Source organism: Scyliorhinus torazame, chromosome 1 (genome assembly GCF_047496885.1).
Source record: "Scyliorhinus torazame isolate Kashiwa2021f chromosome 1, sScyTor2.1, whole genome shotgun sequence".
In the NCBI taxonomy this organism is placed as follows: Eukaryota; Metazoa; Chordata; class Chondrichthyes; order Carcharhiniformes; family Scyliorhinidae; genus Scyliorhinus; species Scyliorhinus torazame.
In genome coordinates this window covers 15,946,731-15,960,979 of record NC_092707.1, presented here as the reverse complement: position 1 = coordinate 15,960,979, position 14,249 = coordinate 15,946,731, and the positions used below count along the sequence as shown (strand labels likewise).

Here is a 14,249-nt window from a genome sequence, read left to right as displayed (position 1 = left end):
TGCACCAAATGTCATCTTTCTGTTTTTCAGTGATGAGGTTCAAATGAAGGCAGTTCACGGCAAGATTAACGGACAGCCAAAACGTTTATCCAGAGTGGATAGTCGAATAAGCTCAACCTCTAGTTCCCATGGTGCTACAGTCAGTCCCACCAGACAGTCCAACGTGAAAAAGGTGTCGGGCGTAGGTGGGACCACGTACGAGATCTCGGTGTGAACAGCCATTAACAACGGCAGCTGTGAAGCTGGCTGCACTGTGAAGACTATTGCAGCAGCTGTGTGTTATTTTTGCCCAACAAGCTGCAGCCTTACTCCTCCAGACATAGTTTTACAACCAATCAGAAACATGGTTTCAATTCAGGGCAGTCCCACTGCAAACGTTTGTCTTTTCTTTCCTCTTCTGCTCCATAAAGTGATCCTTTATCATAGAAGGGAAGAACGGTCATTATTGAAACCCCGATTGTATACTTGCCCTGTCCGTTGGAATCTTGTGTCAAGTTTTGTGCCGTGATGATTGAATATCAACCTGGACTTCTGTAATGATTTTATGATGGTGGAAAGTTTTAATCTGGCCTGCCAATCAAACTTGTCAATGCCAGTTTGACAAATGTAATAACTTTTTATTTTGTGTTAATAGATGCTGGCACTACTTACTGTGTGGCGCCAAAGCTCGTCGGTTCCTTCCTTCTGTAGAGGAAGTGATGCTCTTCGATCAGCCAAAAGATGTTGTACAACACTCCTCTATGCCATTAGACAATATGTCAGATACCCTTGTATGTGAGTATATGTGCGTGTGTGCACTTGTGTGTCTATTAGGCTTGTTTCAAAAAGTTAGAGGGAGTGCATTGTTATCGGGCTTAAAACTTTCAAAGCTTTAAGGAGGTTTGTATTGATACATAATGCAATTTATTAAAACATTAAAGATTCCTATCAGTAATCTAATTTTGGAATTGACAATGTAAACCGTTTTAATAGATATGGGGAGGAGATGATAACCTGTGCTAAAATAATGATGACAGAAGATTATAAACTTTGCTGGCATAAGCAAATTACTGTTCTGCCATTTCTAGACTGATAAGGTATTAGAGGTCAGGCCATTTTCACACTGCCGCAATATAGTTGAACATGGGGTGTTTGTAACAATGATTCAAACGCATGGTCTATTTTGATTAATGCCATGATTTTAAGGAGCGGATGAGGTGAAATTCCTTCACCGTACTCCGATGGTCAGAGGTAAAGTCAATGCCTATTCCTCCCCTATATTTCATAATCAATATCATTGCAGGATCAGGAAACGGTTTCCTACACCTCCATTCTTGGCCTGGAATGGTTGATGGGGGTAGTTTGCCGAGAGAAATCAGGAGAAAATCAGTTCTAATATCAACTTTTTTTTTCAGTGAGATGTTTCACGTAGTATTTTGTTAGTTGTCAGCAAAGAACCCAAATATGGTTTCTCACGCGTTTTTAAGATAACATCAAATGCGTGACACAAAGTAAAATTGGCTACTTAGCATGGATCCTGGTTTTCCAATGCCAAGGTAAGCCATTGAGGTGCATGAGCAGTCATTAGTTTTGCGGGATAAATATTTTTTGGTTTTGATTTAAACTTTTTATTCCTTGTTTTGGTCCTTTTGACTTAGCAGCCTCAGCAGGTCTGATCTAGATCAATGGAAGTCTCAACATGGGATAAGTGTCAGATTGTATTATTGTTCTAAGTGAAATGGATGGAGCCAACTTTATTCTGAGATTTAATTCAGTTAGTGTAGGCTGAAAACTACTCTTGGGAGCCCCACAGTGGCTATTCTGCAAAGAACATGCTGATTGTCCATAATCCCTCATGACACAAAACAAATATTAACATGAAGGGAATGAAGAGAAACAAAGTTGATGGTTACTTGTGCTATTGAAATCCAAGGAGCTATTTCCCCCATCAAGCTTGTTTTGCTCTTTGGAACCTGAGGGACCATTTTATTTCCCTCTCCCATAACCCCCAGCCCGCTCTCGCAAAACAAAGCAAAGACTTGTTTTACTGAACTTTGCAGTGTTGATGCCGGATTGTAATTTATTCTATAAACTTAAGCCTCAGCCAAAGTTACTCCCCCAGCTTCATCTCACTAACATTGTCTCTCAAATTTGTAATGCTGTATGTTTCCCCCATGATTCCACATCTCTGGATCCATTTCACCTCATTCTCCTTTATTTTTAATGCCAGAATCATGGCTTGCTGGGGCTTTGTTTTTATCAAACTTCTTTTTTCCTTCCATTCTCCACCATTCATCATAGAATCAAGTTGATGGAATTGATTGAAAAATCAATAATGTGTGCAAAAAGTCTTTTCAAAGTTCAAGGCAGCCCGTGATCCAGTTTGGTTTGAATCCGTGAACCATTAGTAGTCCTGGACTTGGACTTTACCCATCTATTGCCTCTGGCAGTCTTTGCTGCATGGTATTTGAAAGATTTCCAACATATAGTGAATAAGCTGTTTTCACATAACAATACAGATAATGCCAAATATTTGCAATTCTAAGATTAATTTGTATTACCGTACATACTTCAATATACATTTCTATCTGCCCAACCATTCAGTCAGCATTATCTGTCTATACAAGGCATCTTGTTTTTCCACACAATTTGGTGTAATCTGCACCACTGACGTTTGTCTTCCTCTCTGTATCTTCCTCAAGGTCAGTTCAGCACTTAATATCACAGACAGAGATCCTATTATTTATCATTGTAGCTTAGTTGAAATGGTGCCATTGTTAATTGCTCTCTGTTTCCTATTGCTAAACTTTGTGCAACTTGCTCTGTTATGAACCAGCAGCAAGAGCTTATGCAAAATTCCCTCCAACCTCTGTTCCAGATGTACCTCGTTAACGTTCGAAAACTTTTGATTCAGTGGGGAGGGAGCACAGTCAGCTGACTAATTAACAAGCCAGCGTCTCACATTAATATTGCTTTTATTTTTAAATACTTGATATCAAAACATTTGTTGTGTAGCTCTGCCTGAGAGAATTGTGCCTGTAAAGTAGTTTAACCCCTTCCTGGGAAACCACAATTTTTCGACGTTCGGGGCATTGAAATGGGCTGCTCACTGATGCGCAGGACCCTGTGATGAATGGTCCGTTATGTGTGTCTAAATATGGAAGTCCTATGTGACGGGTCATGATGAAATCTGGAAGCAATTGTGAGTGTATGCTGCATTGAGCACCAAAGCAATATTACAATTGCAAATAAGTAATGCGTGTGGTGCTAGTTGATTCATTGAAATAAATAGAGTGCTGATTGAAACTTGAAATAGGCTGAAAGGACATGATGGATGCCACAGTTGGATTCTGTAGGAACAATCATTTATAATAATCTTACCCGTGTGAATTGGCGCGAGATCTTTTGTTCTAGGGTAGATGTTTCACCATGCAACCATCATAGGCTGATCATAAGTGGTGCAGTTTTCCAAGAGTATTCTTGGAGAGCCATGTACATTTGCTTGGTCAACAGAATGTGTGAAACAAAATTGCTTGCTTATTTGCTAACAGTGGATGTGAGTTAAAGTTTATTGTCATGTCATGTATCCCTTCTTTCTATTAAAACTTAGTAATGGAACTTTAAAAATTAAAAAAATAGTCTTGATCTGAACTCAGCTTTGTGGCCGTTAAAGGGTTCATTTTCCCTTTCTAGAAAAAACAATTGCATTTATATAGCATCTTTCTTAAGGACATCCCAAACTACCTTACAGGCACCAAAGTACATTTTTAATTGTAGTCACTGTTGTAATGTAGGAAACAGGGCAAAGAATTTGCACACAGCAAACTCCCAGACCCTGCAATGTGATAATGAAATAAAAACACAAAATGCTGGATAGGGTGTAGGCATAAATAGGGTGCTCTTTCCAAGGGCCTTCTGCACTGCAAATTGTATGATTTTATGATATACTCAACAGCTCTGGCAGCATCAATAGAGAAAGAAACAGAGTTAATGTTCCAGGTTGAAGCCCTGTTATCAGTTCTGAATATTTCCAGCATTTTCTTTTTTCCCCAGATTTTCAACATCTGCAGTTCTTTGCTCTTGTAATGTAATAATGACCATATAATTTGTTTTGCAGTGTTGATTTCTCTCTGATTTAGTACCGATAGAAATAAAGGATATATTGTGACAAACAAGACAATAACTAATGTCTAAATTTCATTGGCTACACTTCAAGTATTGGTTATAAAGCACTTTGAGACTGAAGTCATGAAGGATGCTATATAAACGTGTCTTTTTTTTTTTAAATGTGAGGTTGACTGGGGAAATCATTTAATCATACAAATAGGTGCAGGGGTAGTCCATTCGGCCCTCAAGTCTGCTTTACCATTCAATAAGATCATGGTTAATCTGATTGTGGCCTCAACATTACATTCTTGACTACCTCCGGTATCCTTTGACTCACTTGTTAGTGAAGAATCTACCCATCTCTGCCTTAAAAATATTCAATGACCCGTAGGACCCTTTGAGAGAAGAAAACTCTCCTCATCTTTTAAATGGGAAACCCCGTAGTTCTAATCTCCCTCACAAGGTAAAACACCCTTTCGGCATCCATCATGTCTCTCCCTTCCAGATCTTGTATGTTTCAATGAGATCACTGCTCATTCTAATAAACTCCAATGACTACAGATCCAGCCTGTCCAACTTGTCCTCATAAGATTAATCATAGAATCTCTACAGTGGAGGAGGCGGCCATTCGGCCCATCAAGTCTGCACCGACCCTTGCAAAGAGTACCCTACCTCGGCCCATGCCCCGCCTCTATCCCCGTAACCCAATAACTCCACCTAACCTTTTGGATACTAAGGGGCAATTTAGCATGGCCAATCCACTTAACCTGCACATCTTTGTTTCCTGTGGGAGGAAGCCGGAGCACCCGGAGGAAACCCACGCAGACGCGGGGAGAAAGTACAAACTCCAGCAGTCACCCAAGACCAGAATTGAACCCGGGTCTCTGGCGCTGTGAGGCAGCAGTGTTAACCACTGTGCCACCGTGCCACCCTTCCTTCCCCATCCAGGACATCAGTCGAGTGAACCCTAAGGGGAGACGATGGCATTGTGGTATTGTCATTGGGTTAGTAATACAGAGACCCAGAGTAATGCTCTGGGTACTCTATTCAAAGCCCACCATTGCAGATGGTGAAATTGGAAATCGGTTAAAAAAAAATAATAATAATCTGGAATTAAAAGTCTGGTGATCTCTGTGAAACCAGATGCAACTCCAGAACCACAGCAATGTGGTTGACTCTTAAATGATCTTGGAAATAGCCGAGCAAGGACAATTCGGAATGGGCAACAAATTCTGGCGTTGCCTATATCCAATGAATAAAAAATTTTAAAATCCTTTCTTGCGATTAAACCATAACATTTCATTTGGCTTGTGACTCATTTCCTAACTTTTGTAATGCCTCACCCAGATCCCTCTGTACTGCAGAGTTCTGCAATGGCACCCCATTTAAATAATATGCTGTATTTCTATTCTTCCTGTGGACAAGTTCACATTTTCCCATATTATACTTCTTTAAGAGATGATTAGACCGTGTTCAACCTTGTGAGTCGGGATTTTCATATATAGCCAATTCACTTTACAACACTATATTTTCAACAAAAATATAATTACCCAAGCAAATGATTTGAAGTAGTTTTGTTTCTTCACACAAATTAACAGGTCCGTTTGCTGATAAACCACCAGTTGAATATTCCAAATTAGAATTCTCAATTTACTCATCATTCCTATATTTGAAGAATATTGCTAAATCTCCCAAAGGTTAAGTCCTTTAAGGTGCAGGTTTGACCCAATCTCTCTTTCCTGTGTCATGCTGGATTGGATTGGATTTGTTTATTGGATTGGATTTGTTTATTGTCATGTGTACCGAGGTACAGTGAAAGTATTTTTCTGTGAGCAGCTCAACAGATCATGAAGTACATGGGAAGAAAAGGGAATACATTAATAGGGCAACACAAGGTGCACAATGTAACTACATAAACTACATCGGATGAAGCATACAGGGTGTAGTGTTAATGAGGTCAGTCCATAAGAGGGTCATTTAGGAGTCTGGTAACAGCGGGGAAGAAGCTGTTTTTGAGTCTGTTTGTGCGTGTTCTCCGATTTCTGTATCTCCTGCCCGATGGAAGAAGTTGGAAGAGTGAGTAAGCCGGGTGGGAGGGGTTTTTGATTATGTGATTTATATAATGTGGAAAATTCAGTCGTTGAATTTGCTGTTAATTATGCAAAGTGGGCAACATTTTAAACTAGATAATTATCATGAGGCGATTTAAAGTTTTCTACTTTCTACAGATAACAGATCACCTGTTCAGATTATTTAAGAGTTGAGCTACAGGCAAAATGTCTTTATGTTAAAATTATGAGATTTATAAAATTTTGTCTTTAAATTTAGGGTAAAATGAAGTGTCATGTGACCTATGCTGTGGTCTGTCTGACAGTTCAAGTTCAAGGTGATGGGGCAATTAAAGAAGACCTAGGTTGTTTTATTGGGAAGAAGTTGCAAGGTATCCACACTTAGAGACAATGCAACTGTAACTGTGATGATGATGGACAGACTGAGAATCTCCGAATCCCAGAGAAGTGTTAAATATGGTAAAAGAGTGTACTTTGAACTGTCCATTTTATTCCAGGACAAGACGGAGGTCTAAAGAATAGCTAATCATCATTTCTGCCTGGATACAAGGCCCATGTGAGTCACCTTGCCATGGAGAAGGGTGCAGAAGAAGCCATTGTAGAGATTGGGTTTTCTAAAATATAACTAAATATCGCAGACATGTTGTTTGGCCTCCCAGGTCGGGGGGAGAAGCAGTTAGACCCCGAAAGTCTCACTGCACCTGAATGCGGGTGAAAGATTGCACCCAGATTGGGAAGACCAAATTTGTGAGGAGTTAAAATGAAGCTGAATGATTTACCTAGCTTGTACTAGAGGGACGATTCCAGGCATATTCTCACAATAAAGGACAGTTCTGGAATTAGAAGTAACCAAGCTGGGAAAGGAAAAGAACAGAATTAAACCCTTGGGAGCCAAATGCCATTTTGGACTGGTTCTGGCAGCATTGAATGTCTACATAAGGGACAGTACAATGTATACCTTTTTTTTTTTTTTTTTTTGTTGCTTGTGCTAAAAATAAGAAAGAGGGATTCTGTTCTGTGGTTTGAATTATAAGCCGCCTACAAGGACTTAAAATGTGAAATCTTGTCCTTTAGCTATTAATTGGTTATCGCTCTTTGCGGAGAGTGTAGCACTTCTCAAAAGTACAGATAATTTACAATTTCCATTCCTATTCCCATCTGCCCAGAGATTTTTTAATTTACACCCAACATCTCAATCGCTTGACTTTTTATTGAAACACAGCTTTTTCTTCAGCTCCGCAACTTCAATTAGAGTTTAACCCTGCAAATTAAACAATGTAAAAACTGCAGACTCCGAGCATTGCGTGTGATGAGTGAATACTGAACTGTCAGCAAGGTGAATCAAACACCTTGTAATCGGACCATTGCCAGAAAGTCAAAATTGAATCACCCTCCACCACCATCTGGGTTTATTTTAGAAAATGGTGCAGTTCCAAACGCTGTATGCAAATGGCTTATTCCAGTGTAATAGTTTATCATCTCAGTAATTTGATTGATCTGGTCGGTAAAATCGAATAAAATTATTTACTCATCATTCTGAAGAACCCTTGACTGTGGGTTTTAGTGTCCTTTCAATATCTTGAAAAGTCTTTCTATTCTCTCAGCTCAGCTACTTCTCCCTTTACTCCATGAACATGCCACTCGAAAATAATGTGCTTCACTTTCATCAGGCATTTGCCAGGATCATTTTGTAATGAGCAGGGCACCATGGGTGTGCCGAAAGAGCCCTCGCTGGCTGGCTTTGCTTGTCCTAAGTCCTCGGGTAGGTACACAGCCTCCTGCAGGTGGCATGGTGGCACTTTGTAAAGTCAGCAGATTAATTTATTTTTTGTTCTTAATTCTGAGATGTATTGCACAATAACTCATCAACGACGTAATACTTCAGAGAGGCAAGAAATCCATATTTGGCAGGTATTCTGCTGGTTAAGTTTTTGTTTACTTGATTGTTAACTTCTGAGTCAGCAGGTTAAGGGTTCAAATTGTGCTCAAGTGGCTTGCATACTAACCTTGGCTGACTTTTCCAGGGAAGTACTGAGGGAGTGTTGCACTGTCAGAGATACTATCTTTCAGATAATCTTTAAAGCGAGGTGGCTGTAAAAGATCCCAGTATTTGGGGATGGGTGGAGGAGCTCTTCCCAGTGTTCTGGACAGTTAGTATCCCTCACCCAACATCACTATAAAACAGATTAGCTAGGCATTATCACGTCATTCATGGGGGCTTGCTGTACATAAATTGACTTCCATGTTTGGTACATTATAAACGATTACACTTCAAAAGTTTCTATTGGCTGTAAAGCACTTTGCGATATCATGAGATGGTTAACGGTGTTGTATAAATGCAATTATTTTTAATATTCAATAAGCTTTCGATCATAGCCCTTATTGATCTCTAACTTGAAATGTCTTTTCTATTTTCCATATATTTCATAAGTGAGGAGATATTGTGCCCCTTGCCTGTTGTGACACAACCTAGGCTGGAGTCTATGCAAGGTAATGAGTAATCAGATATCATAAATTACAATATCAAATCTCGGTTCGACCAAAGTTATCCTAGCCTCTTCACTTGCAATTTGTAAAATATTTACTTTTTGATATTGTCTGTTCGCAAGCTTCTTTAGTTGATTAGATTTATTTGAACTGAAGTGCGAGTACATATCATTATTTGGTTGTTCATTCTGTTTGTGGGCCGTGTATACAAATTGGCTGCTGTATTTGCCTACATAAATATCCTTCAAAATAAATGAATTTACTATTTAACAGGGATCTTGAGTCTCTGAGGTATTATAAATGCACCTCTGTCTTATTGGGTTAATGTATGTTGTGGAAGAATGGTATATCCTATTGTAAAACTGTATCCAGTTTTTTTGATCAGAGGTTTGTTCGCCAAGAAATAATAGTGGCAGGAATAGGTGCAGTGAGGTTCCGTACCTGTGATTCTACACTGAACAAATGTCCATCAGTGGGAGACTTTTGTCATACTTGGCTTCCTTAATGGAAAATAGCAGGTTAACTCCAGGGAAAGTGTTCTGACAGATAGTTTGTTGATTAATGGACAGGTAATGACAAATCAAGAGTGACACAGATTGTTGAAACTCCATCCAATGAGCATGCAACAAAAGGGCAAAAGTTCACAACTGTAATATCTTTGAGTTTGTGATCTTAACCTTGCTGCAATGGGGAGTGTGGGGGCAGAACAGCTGTTTTTGCTGTAGAACTGTGAAGGAAGCCTTCTTGTCCATCTCATTCTCTTGGAAGTAACCTGTTGGGAGGCCTCCAAAATGGGGTCATTTGGTGAGACACCATAAAGGATAAAAGAGGAGAATATGACCAAAACTAAATACAAATTGATGTACCATAGTTAGTACGCCCAATAAAGATAGCAGTTCTTTCAGAGAAACATTTGCAATTGAACTTTCAAGGAGATTTAATGCAAAACTCCTCATCTGCCCATTTACATATCTAGTCAGTCCTTTTGGTTGGCTTCATTCATGTCAACACTGATGAGTCCATCTCTTCCCACAGGTACACATGGCTTTCTTGTCTGTTACTTTGATTGCTACTTATTGCCCTGATGTTGTCCCCTCCATTCTGTGTCCAGTCGGTCTAAAAATATTGATCAGGTTCTTCTTTTATTCCCAACCAATTCTTTCATTGTTCCATTTCTTATCACCATTTAAATTTTCTAGGTTTTATTCCAACTCTGTTTTTTAAAAATAAATTTAGAGTACCCAATTCATTTTTTCCAATTAAGGGGCAAATTAGCGTGGCCAATCCACCTACCCTGCACATCTTTGGGTTGTGGGGGCGAAACCCATGCAAACACGGGGAGAATGTGCAAACTCCACACGGACAGTGACCCAGAGCTGGGATCGAACCTGGGACCTCGACTCCTTGAGGCAGCAGTGCTAACCACTGCACCAACATGCTGCCCCTTTTTTTTTAAACAAGAGCAAGAGACAAGTACAGTCCACTCCTGTGACCTCATAATAATCTGGTCAAATCACTTTCTTGTACGTTAATGCCATAAACACTTTGTTCAAAAGGTTGTACTTCTGAAGCTATTATCTAGACACAAGGTTATGCAAAGAAAATAAAAGCTAATTCTAACTATTACTGTTCAATTAAAACACGGCAAAGAAGCCATTACAGTTTGGCAAGTGGCCTTTGGCTCCATTTATTCTGCCCATCTAATTTCTGACAGAGGCACTCACCTCCATGCTTCTTCCAGATGGGTAGATTGTTGACATTGGATTCCATAGTTGTTTGACTTGATTGTGATCTGAACCAGTGGCACACTTGCTATTCATGAGATTGCTATACCGAGGCCCCCTAAGAATGTTCAGACCCTCTGTGTTTCCCATTCCCCCAAAGCTTAACTCCATGGATATTCAAATTTAGATATTGACCAGCGGTACAAAATTGGAATCTTAAATTGTTGGATTATCTGGACTGTGAATTCATAGGGCAAAAGAAGTCAAAATCCTACCAAATGTTCCCACCCCAACCCCATTAACATCCATGTCACACTTTTATGCGTGATATTTGTTTGAAGCTATGTTCCATGAGTATATGACTGGTCTTTTATTATTCACGCCTTTTTAACAGACAATTAATTATGCCATTTAATAGTTAGCGTTGGCGATTCTGATCCACACAACATCTTGGAGCAATTACAGTTTGGTTACATTCTTCCTGCGAATTGTTGTACATAGATCATGGCAGAGGACCTTATGACAATTTAGAAATTCCAGTTGTCTGCAAAGGGTACAAAAACATTTTGGACTGTGATGGGCTGCGTAACTATTTTGTATATATTCTGTGTATCAGTTGTAGCTTTTAAGTTGATGGACATTCTTCAAAAATGTGACATTTGGTTGCAGTTTCAAACATTTGAGTTTTTTTCACTGCAGTCACTTGATGCATTACTGATGTAGACTCTTTCATTATTGGTGCTAGGTTATCAGAGTGATTTAGAAATATAAATAGCAAATGCTAAAAGCACTCGAGCAGGTCAGACAGCATCTGTGGAGGGAGAAATAGGTTCCTGCTTCAGGACAAGGACCTTTCATCAGATCCCTCTTGAGATCGCCATGATATTTAGTGGCCTTGCAAAAAGATGTTTTTAACAATATGAAGAATGAAAGAATGACTGCTTAAATTCTTGCAATTAAAGGTTCGGTGAATACAACTTAGATTCTGCAGGTAAGGGGTGGAACAAAAGTCAGTGATGTTTAATTTTTTTTAAACTACATGGTTCAAATCTGAATCAGCAATCACAAATTGTGAAATACACAGCAAGTCTATCTACATTCTCAAAGGGGAAAGAATGTTTCTGGGGCAGACTTTGTCACATCCAATTTTGCCCAAGGATGTACACTTTACCAAAATCAGATTCAGATTTACCAAAGTGTCAATTGTGCTCAGGTGGTAGCACTCTTGGTTAAGTCAGAAGATCGTAAGTTCAAATCTCACTCCAGAGACTTTGGCACAAAGTCTAGGCTGATACTCAAGTGTAATACTAAGGGAATGCAGCACTGTCAGAGATGCTTTCTTTCGAATTAGCCTTTAAATCCATCAAGATATCCATAACATTATTTTGAAGAAGAACAGACGAGCACTTTGGAGCATCCCGGGATGGTGAAAGGTGCTATATAAATGCAACTCTTACTATTTACTCCTGAAATATTAAGTTTGTCTGTTCAGGCACTGGCCTTTTGTGTATTTCCACAGTCACGTGTTTGTTTTCCCAAACGCGGTTTTGGGTTATAGCACAGCTGTAACAGCTTTGCGGTGTTATTAAAGGAGAACCCAAAGCAACGCTCCACCTTAGCTGTTTATGAAAGGAAATTCATGTTTTAGTATGAACTGCTTGGAAAGAGCCCTTTGGGGAAAAAGAACTGCATAGACTTTTGCAAAACAAACATTGCAGGGAATGAGTTCTGTGTGCGTGCGTGTAAATAAGTTTGCATGAGTTTATTTAAATGTAAAAAAAAAAAGAAAAAATATTTATTTTCACTTGTATTTAAGCACAGAATGGCTACATTTATCTTGTAAATCTTTGACAATAAGGAAATATCCAGCTGTTAACCCCTCTTTCAAAATTCATGGCTTTGTACTGTATTGTTGTTCCTGTCCCATTTATCTCAAATAAATGTTTTCTGTGTTTTATGTATATCCCGTTTTCTACTGGAATGTAATAGCACATTTTTTTTTCTATGAAAATCAAATACACTAGTGAAATGAGCAGGTTATATTTCTTTTGTACATATTCAAGTTGTTTTAATTTCGCCAAATAGTGGAATGATCTTAACCAATGTTCTGCAAACTGCATCCTTAAATGTTAACAGTCAGGTTTGAAGTTTTTGTACTTTTTACAAAAGACCAATGGATTTTAATTGAAATCTGTTCATGTAATTGCCTGCCTTTTTTCCCCTCCTCACTGTTACGGCCCCGGTTACATGGATGATGTGATAGTGGATGGTTTTGCAGCCACCAAAGAGCTTTAAATTTATGTAGCAGTCTATTGTAAATTTGTCAAAGATGATCTATGTGGGGAAGCAATGAATCATTGCACCTTTTGCTACCTGTATTTAGTGTTCTGTAAAGCTAAGCGATTGGAAATGTATATTTTGCGTAAAGGCTGATGCTTGCTTAAGGTGTATTATTATCCACTTACATGGGCAAAAGCTATTTTTACCAGTTTCAGACACATGAACATAAGAAAAATTAAACCATTAACAGACCTTGTATCCCAATGTTAATTACTGCCTAATGGGGAAGTGATTCACATAAACCAGGAACGTCCCAGGCTCGGTCCTAGGACTATGCTGGGTTAACTGACCACAACCAGAGTAGCAGCAGGGGACACTAGGATTGGCCTGGCCCTTTTCGAACAGGGAAGACAGATGGTGGCAATTGTAGGGGTGGAGGGGGGGGGAAATCAGGCAGCATTCCCACTCCTGTTCACAATTCCAGGATCCTGTGTTGAACACATTGAGAAGTGTGTCTGAACGTTGTACATGCGACGGATGCCAATTAAGATAAGGTATCCACATTTGATACCTGTAGAGCCCTATCTCATAAACGAGTTTGCAACCTCACAGGGTCAGAGAAATATTTAATTGGTATCTGGTTATGATACAGTCTGCCAACCAGAGCAGCCTTTTGTATCAGTTCAATAATAATGATGCTGAAAGCAAAACAAGGAGGTCAGAAGGAAACCTCTTGTGTATAACCAGGGGGTAGAATTTGAAAATGAATAAGTGGATAATAGTAACACGATTCCAAGCATTGTCTTGTAATGTCATATGGTTGTTGCACTTGAGATGTTTGTAGAAATGGCTGGTGGGTTCCATGCAACCTTATAGCCCCCTTAACTACATTACTGTGTTTAGTAGTAATATAAAGTCTTGTTTTATTGTAGAAACCATTACAAAAGACAAGTCTATAAAAACTTTATATTTTCAGAACTTGCTTTTAAATAAATTTAACAGAAACCCCAAAACATTGCAAATGATTCGTTTTTTATAAACAAATGATATCCTTGGTGGTTTAAACGTATGTGTACTAGTGCCTAGGATTTAAACATCACTTATTAGAGGATGTTAATAAGCATGTTGTAAACTGCAAAAGGATAACCAAAAAAAGTTCAGGTGAAGAAAGTTATTCAGCTCAAGTAGCTCATCCTTCAAAGAAATGCACAACTCCCATTAAAGCATCACATTTTCTCACAGTGACTCAAAAGATCTCACTATTTGAAGAGAAGTGCAGACTTCTCCCCAAGGATAGTATTCAATCTTCAATATCATTGAAACAGATTATTGCATTGCTGTTTATGGGAACTTGCTGTGCATCACGTTTCCTTAGATTACAACAATGATTACACTTCATTGACTATAAACTTCTCTTTTTTTATTGAATGTCACCAGAATTTTAGCCCAACTACCTTACCTAAAGGAGGATTCATAGGATATAAATGTCCAAATAGTCAATGCTCCACTCCAACCTCCTCCCATCTTTCCTCATTCAAATCTATCATTGCGACCTTTTCTTCCTTTCTCCCTCACATGCTTGCCTAACTTCCCCTCTAATGTA

At 39.0% G+C, this 14,249-nt stretch overlaps 1 protein-coding gene across 2 annotated transcripts in view; it reads left to right on the top strand.

The window, feature by feature from the left end:
* Positions 1–13,659, top strand: part of zdhhc8b (zDHHC palmitoyltransferase 8b) — a 357,552-nt gene extending 343,893 nt beyond the window's left edge. For both annotated transcript variants that reach the window (XM_072470115.1, XM_072470165.1), the window contains exon 11: positions 31–13,659. In XM_072470115.1, coding sequence (XP_072326216.1) covers positions 31–214 — 184 coding nt within the window. In that variant the 3' untranslated portion in view covers positions 215–13,659. The remainder of the gene's footprint in view (positions 1–30) is intronic.
* The last annotated feature ends 590 nt before the right edge of the window (positions 13,660–14,249 follow it).